The sequence below is a fragment of the Oncorhynchus mykiss genome, chromosome 15 (assembly GCF_057628025.1).
Source record: "Oncorhynchus mykiss isolate SJ-2025 chromosome 15, ASM5762802v1, whole genome shotgun sequence".
In the NCBI taxonomy this organism is placed as follows: domain Eukaryota; kingdom Metazoa; phylum Chordata; class Actinopteri; order Salmoniformes; family Salmonidae; genus Oncorhynchus; species Oncorhynchus mykiss.
In genome coordinates, this window is record NC_143036.1 from 52,754,096 (window position 1) to 52,762,131 (window position 8,036).

Sequence of the window (8,036 nt, forward strand, 5' to 3'; positions counted from 1 at the left end):
GCAGGCACCGGCTTTCCCCCAGAAAGTAACAGGGTCACAACCACCAGCCTGCTCCTTCAAAGACACATTTTATTGCAGCGCAATCAACTCCATTTTGTCGTTTTGCAACATCTACCCATCTGATCTGTTTTGCTTATCTGACAACGTTGTCACATTTGTGACCATGAAGGGGTTCTGGATGAGCAGCAGCAGTTCTCTTCCAACAGTGAGTCATCAAAGCTCCAATTTCTCCCGGAAAGCCCGGACTGCTGTTATCATATCACACACTGTGTTGTTCTGTCCCTGCAGCTTAACATGGTTGATTAAGGTGTGATGTGATGTCTGTCAAAAAATGCAACTGTTTCCATCTTTTCCTCATCTTCCAAAAACTCAGGAAACTGGGTTGCCTTATCACTCTTTTGCGCTGATAAGAAAGGCTTTGATTTCCTCCCGAATGGCCCAAAAGCATTCCAAAACCCTGCCTTTGCTGAGCAATATGATATTGTTGTGCAAAACTGGCATTGGCCTCTGTTAGAAAGCCTCGTAGCAGGCGGTGTTAACGGGATGATGTTGCTCTCAAAAGTTTCATCATCGTTGTCATGACCTCAGAATACTCTTTTCCCAGACTGGCACACAGCACAGATTGATGGGTGATGCAGTGGTATGATGTCAGGTTTAGGGTGGTCCTTTTTCAAACGTGCAACCAGTCCCCTCTCTTTTCCTATCAAGGCGGGAGCTCCGTCTGTGCTGATAGAGACCACTGACTTCAGATCTCTCCCCCTTTTTGTCAGCATCCCTTATGGGGTATCCTCTGTGTGTGTGTGTGTGTGTGTGTGTGTGTGTGTGTGTGTGTGTGTGTTTCTAGATTTGTTAAGCCCAACAGCTCCTCACAGGATTCCTTCTTCGTTTCATTATACAATCTGACAAACACCAGAAGCTGGGCATTATCAGTGTTATCTGTTGATTCATCCACAGCTAATGAAATGCATGATGCATTCTGAATGGCCTCATCCAAGTTATGAAGTTAATAAATCTTCAGCTAAAATGTCATTCTCCTCATTGGTGTGGAACCTGACGGTGGGATCTGTTTGATCTTTTCTCTGAGCTCATCTTTCTGTTTTAGCTTCAAGCAAGGTGTCAGCAACTTCACGCATGCATTCTTTAACCAAATAAGCTCAGAATTTGTTGTTGTTGTGTTTTTCCAAAACCCAGGCTATCCTCAGTGAACACCCCCAATAAATGTAGTTGGGCTGTCAGGGAATTGACAAGGACTTTGAGTTGGTTAACCTTGTTTGTTCTCACCTCCGTGGTTAGGGGATACACAGGATCGATATTACTATGCAACATTGGCACTTTTCACGAGGGCTACGGACTCAATGCATATCAGGCACATTGGTTTTGTGCTGGTTGTGGGAAGAATTACATTTTGTCTACACGTCTTTGGAAATACTGTTTTCGGCGAAAATGTGTATAAAAAAATAAAAAAAGCCATATTACTAAAGATACTTGTAACTAAAGCTCCTATCTGCGTTATTAACAGTTAAACCGCGGTCAAATTCTTCTGTTTCTGTCCGCCTGCTTGTCCCGAGGTTCCGTAGCCTCATGTATTTGCATATAACCTCGCGATTGGAATAGACGGGGGGGGCACTGGTAGAGGTGAGCGTTGCGTCGAGAGAGAACGAGAGGTTGCTGAGTTAGAGAGGCCGCGGCACCCGGTGTGATTTTTGAAAGCGGTCTAAAAAATGATGCATTTACTTTTATATAACTAAATGAGATGTTGTTCGGTCCGTATTGACCCTTCTCTGGGTCTGGACCACGACCACGCTCCGCCAGTTGAATTTGGCTGTCATAGTTGGATGATGTGTGTAAAGTCTTGCAATGTACAGGGCTGGGCTGTACAACTCATACTTCGCTTTTACAGAAGTGGTACTCCTTATTCCACATGACCTATTAGGGGTTAATAACACGTGTCCATTGCGAAGTACATCCTGTTGCCTGCCTGTACAGTGTACAATACTTACAATACTATATGGGTTATCATGGAAAGCAGTCCCTGATTTGACCTTCACAGACATCAGTGTTACATAATGGGATGATTAAACATGGATAACATTCAAAGAAATATTTTCAAACGCCACGGAGGGCAATTGGTCTTCATTTGTGCCGTGCAAGAGACATATGCTCTTCATTACCTTGTTAGCTACTGCAGACATCGTCCTAAACAGCATACTGAATATGGTGCCCCGTTTGCCATGTGCATTAGTCTATACAGGAGCGTTCAGGCAGTTTGCAACGGTGATTCAGAATGTGTTGAATTGGCTTGGGTAAAGTAAGGGTACTTCAGACCAGAACAACAATCAGCGGTTATTTTAGTGGATTGTTTCTAGTGTAAACATCACTGAAACATGGGAACTAAAACAAATACGGCTCTTCTAACAAAAATAAGCCCACAAGCCATAGCTCACTGATGCACTCCAATGGATGAACAAAGACAAAGACACAAACATGGAAAGACAGACAGCCGGAAGACAGACAGAGAGAAACAGACAGAAAATCGTGTAGACAGTCCAACAGATAGGCATTAGGCACATACACATACTGTGCTGTACAGCGAACGGACAGGCAGGGAGGCAGGCAAGCGGACAGATAGCGGTCCTCCTACCTGATTTACCCACTCCTGCTCTTCCGAAAACGGCCAGCTTCACCTCAGGGCTCTTCGCCATGGCAGAAGGTAGTGACCGGAACCAGAACGGACCAATCACAGAGCTGATAGATCGCACAGCGGGTTCCGGGATCAGCGACCCATCCTCAGTTCAAGACACGGGAGCTGGGATGTCTGGGAAAGCAAACCATCAAATACGGCTTTAAGGCTTTAATATGAAACAGCTTGTCACAAATCAACTTAGATGTACACTAACCGGTCAAAAGTTTTAGAACACCATTCAAGGGTTTTTATTTTCTACACTGTAGAATAACAGTGAAGACATCACAACTATGAAATAACACATATGGAATCATGCAGTAACAAAAAAAGTGTTAAACAAAAATATATATATATTTTATATTTGAGATTCTTCAAATAGCCACCCTTTGCGTTGATGACAGCTTTGCACACTCTTGGCATTTTCTCAACCAGCTTCATGAGGTAGTCACCTGGAATTTCAATTAACAGGTGTGCCTTCTTGAAAGTTAATTTGTGGAATTTCTTTCCTTCTTAATTCATTTGAGCCAATCAGTTGTGATGTGACATGGTAGGGGGTATACATAAGATAGCCCTATTTGGTAAAAGACCATGTCCATATTATGGCAAGAACAGCTCAAATAAGCAAAGAGAAACGACAGTCCATCATCACTTTAAGACATGAAGGTCAGTCAATACTGAACATTTCAAGAACTTTTAACGTTTCTTCAAGTGCAGTCGCAAAAACCATCAAGCGCTATGATGAAACTGGCTCTCATTAGGACCGCCACAGGAATGGAAGAGCCACAGTTACCTCTGCTGCAGAGGATAAGGTCATTACAGTTACCAGCCTCAGAAATTGCAGCCCAAATAAATGCTTCACAGAGTTCAAGTAACAGACACATCTCAACATCAACCCGTTCAGAGGAGACTGACTGAATTAGGCCATCATGGTTGAATTGCTGCAAAGAAACCACTACATGATTCCATATGTGTTATGTCATAGTTTTGATGTCTTCACTATTATTCTACAATGTAGAAAATCGTAAAAAATAAAGAAAAAGCCTTGGATGAGTAGGTGTTCTCAAACTTTTGACCGGTAGTTTATTTCCTGCTGGGATCTGAAGCTATGTGAAATGACAGACGAGAAGCCTATAATATACAATTCCCAAGGCAGTGAGTCGTAAAAATGGAAAAGGCACGCGATTCGAGGTTGTCCGGTTTATGTGGGATGAGGTCTCTGGATCCGAGAAAAGCATGTTTATGTCTAATGCAGGAAATAAATGTATAATGGGTGTAAGTGTTATATTCTCTGTAGTTTTCTTCGTAATGAGAAATCAGGTGTAATGTACTTTGAGGCTGTCAAATGGCTGTCAATGGTGTGCTAATTTAAAGACCCTCAATGCGCTGTAAGCCATTTTGGCTCAGGGGAACAGGTGGCTGCAGGTCTTTCTGGCCATCCTCGTGCTGACAGGCAGTTCATCATTCTGGTAATCTCTTATTATATAAAAGGAGCTCCATATCACTGGGGAGGGAGAGGCAATGTGAACCTCTCCGAGAAGCTGTGGATGTGTCAGGGTGCTGTGGCTCCTGTTTATCAATGGCTTAGCCCTGACACACACACACACGCACACACACACACGCTCACACCAACTGAAGGATGGATGAGGCCCATCTGCAGAAGCGTTACCGCGAGCAACAGCATCACCACTGATATGCGTCACATACTCCTTTTTTTTGCGTGACAGGCAGGTGCATTAATATCTGGGAGAGAGAGAGAGAGAGAGAGAGCGAGAGAGAGAGAGAGAGAGAGCGCGCGCATATGTGGGAGGGCAGTCTTCTGAAATTATTCATTCAGAAATAAAGCCAATGATTCCGTTCTCTAAATAACAGTCAATTCAGCACTAATCTGTTTAGCGAGAAACCAGCCGATCTGTGTTGCCGCTGGCGCTGAAGATAGCTGACAGAAATAAACTCCAAACATCACGCATAGATGTACTATGCGTTCACCTTTTTATGAGGAATGACGGGAAACGACTGCACATTTTCTCTTCAACTACGAAATGAATGTATGTCTACGTCCTGGGCTGGCAGCTCCAATTGCGTTTTTTCCCCCTCCTTTAGAAAATGGGTGCTGCTCAGTACACCATATATACTGAGTGAAATTGTCTGCGTTCCAAATGGAACCCTATTCCATACATAGAGAACCACTTTTGACTAGAGTAGTGTCATTTGAGACACAGCCAGCTTATTTCACTCCAGGTTGGCTGAGATCACAAAGTGTGGTGAATTACCTCCCATTATCCAATCACAATCTCTCTCAGACCCTGGCACTGGTGCCATCGACAGCCATCCCTCAATAACACTCACCCCCTCACTGTCTTGTTGTGTACAGTCACACAGCACTCTCCTAGCCTTCCCTCTCAAATTGAGCCCTTATATGGTATGATTGTGCACCGTCTGTGCCCTGTCCTAGCCTCCCAAAGGGGCTTGAGTGGCAAACGAGTGTCTCAGTCAACATTGCTGAGGTCATCCTCTCCATCGCTCCCCTCCCATCATCTATCCCCCCATTTCCCCATCCAGACCCAATAAACAGAGAGACCCAGGAGACCTCTTTCTGAGGCCACACCACCACTCTGGGTTTATACAGCCTTATGCTGCTGCACCAGGGGCTGCAGTGCCAAGCTCCGTCTCTCTCTCTCTTTCCAGAGTGAGAAATTAGCATCATCTATCTCACAATGTTTCTCTCCTGCCAAGGGAAGCTGAAGGTTCTAGACTGGAACACCCCGGTCTATCCGTCTGGCTTCAACGGCTGTCTCGCTTTTGAGACACATGTATCACAACGTTGCAACAACATTTAAACAATATTCCCCATCCGTGGAGCTAGAGCTCTTCCGAGCACCCACCTTGGTCAAGTAGAACCAAGGCGGGACACACACACACACACACACACACACACACACACTCCCTCATCCTGCTAACGTCATTGCCACTTCCCTTGGCCCACACTCTATCTGTAATAAAGGGGAGGCCAGATGAATAGGCTCAATAAGTCCTGTGATGGATTGCGTTAAGTGGCTGCTAAGTGGTCAGGTGGGAAAAGAGGCCGGGGCAGACTTGGTGACAAATTAAACACATCTGGAGTTTAAAAAAGAATAACGAATCCTGCCGCAAAGAGCCTTGGGCGATAGTGAGATCTGAGCATACTGTATGGTGATGTGTGTGAGAGAGAGGGGAGGGGAGGGGAGATATATGGGCGATAGGTGCATTGCCTCTCTGTAAATCTATGCTCTACACAACTTTAAGATTCATTGCTTAAGAACCATCAAAGCCTGTTAAAAGCGAGGACGAGGAAAATGCAACGTGCGGGCGTTTCACCTGAGGGCTGTACACTCGAGACCTTGCCTAAACACTCCAAATAAGCACATTTATTTTTCTTTCCACGCCAAAGCCAGAGCTCTGTGCCCATGCCCAGTCCCCAGTGCCATTTATGTCATTTAATGTTGAGTCAGCAGTGAATGTGGGTGGTGTCGTAGTTACTTCAGTAGATGGAATTACAGGCCGAATGCTTCCAAACCCTGGGTGGAGACCTGAGTCAGTGCTTTGAGCATAGTGCACCACACGCTAAAGAAAGACCTCCAAAAACCACCGCTTTTTCAAAGGGACACTAAAAACCTGCCTGATGTATGCACTGTTTTATCAGAGTCAATGTGGCAAATGACATTAGCAAAGATGTATTTTCAATGTTCACTTTTCCGTACCTGTTGAAGAAGCTGTTGAAAAGGTTCAACACTAATTGTGTGTATTTCAGTAGGCTGCACCCTGCCTGGATAATATAATACAATAACATTCCAATCTTTCCAGGTGGTAAGTTGAAGGGCACATCACATTGAAAGATCACATTGAAAGATCTCACAATGTAAAATTCCATTATTTCATTCTGTCACATTGAGCTTATGTGTTAATTAGTGTTAAGCAGTGGCTGCCTCTCGGCAGTCCCCTCGCCAATCCTGTGCGAACCCTGGTCTGGGGTGTGTGTGTGTGTGTGTGTGTGTGTGTGTGTGTGTGTGTGTGTGTACTCTGAGAACATCAGATCTGTTACACAACACTCCACACAGCCAGCTCAAGTCCTAGATGACATGAATGCGAAATGAGCAGCAGCAATGTGATAATTCTCACTGCTTGGCTTGCACAGGGAATGGGGGTAACTGACATATTAGACTATCTTCTACATTAACAGCCACAGTATGTAACATTTCTAGTTGTCTCAATTAATGACATACCCATTGTTTTTGGAAGAATATGACTTAAACATTCCTTTTTGGGCTTACTACAACTGTCTTGCCTTATTATTACCAAACAAAAAAAAAAGTTTACTCCATTGCTCATGTTTTATATTATGAACAAACAAAGTACAGCTTTAAGTAATGTCTTTCCTTGAGCATTTTAATTGGCCTACAGATATAATAGAAACCCCGTTCTCTTTGCATGTGAAAATATAATGGGCTGAATTTGATCCATTGTTTATGCGTTTGGCCCTTTCTTTAGTGTATAGATGTTTTATTGTCACATAACCCTAATTTGATTCACTGCGCCTATTGCTCAAGAGCACAGCGACAGATTTTCACTTTGTCAGCTCGGGCATCCGAAACAGCGACCTTTCGGTTGGTTATTAGCCCAACACTCTAACCACTAGGCTGCATGTGACAGATTGTGCTTGAATTATTTGTTCCTATCCAATATGAGCCGCAGAAAACATATCATAGTTGTCGGCCACAGGTAGGTAGGAGATGTGTCACATCATTAGTCTACAGGTGACATTGACATGCTACTGACGTGGAACTAACACGTATGTGGAAATAGAACGGGAGATTGCATAATTACTTTAGAAAAATAATGAGAAATAGATATGAAACTAAATAAAGTAAGCTGACTTACTTAACGTCGTTTTTACAGTTTTAGCTCTCATTTAATGTAGCCATATGAACAACCAAGTGACTTCAGTTAGGTTACTTTTGGAGACCAATGTCATTCCATTCTGAAACAAGAAATCTTAATCTCATAAAAGATTGACTCACCAAACGACTGGTCAATGTAAAACAATCCTTGTTCTGAAAACAGCTGCGATGGAGGAACAAAAGTTCATCAATGTTTCTACAGCTTGTGACAAGGAGAGGCGATGTCTTCTCTCGAATCCAACAGATTCGGACCCAGCGTTCCCGAAGAGTCTTAGGAGCGCAAGGTGGACACATCTACTTGTCCTCTGATCCAAGCAGACTGAACTGTGGTCAACCACCCGCACTGTCAAGGTATTGCCAAACGAGGGTCAGCTGCAAGACACGGAGTGGAGCTGCTGAACTTCTGTTTTTGATAGCAT

At 43.9% G+C, this 8,036-nt stretch overlaps 1 protein-coding gene across 1 annotated transcript in view; it reads right to left on the reverse strand.

The window, feature by feature from the left end:
• The window catches only part of LOC110490222 (ras-related and estrogen-regulated growth inhibitor), a 41,247-nt gene extending 33,211 nt beyond the window's left edge, over positions 1-8,036 (reverse strand). Inside the window, exons 1-2 of the mRNA XM_021563493.3 lie at positions 7,738-8,036; positions 2,642-2,815 (exon numbers count right to left, since the gene is read on the reverse strand). Of these exons, the coding sequence (XP_021419168.1) occupies positions 2,642-2,702 (61 nt within the window). The 5' untranslated portion in view covers positions 2,703-2,815; positions 7,738-8,036. The remainder of the gene's footprint in view (positions 1-2,641; positions 2,816-7,737) is intronic.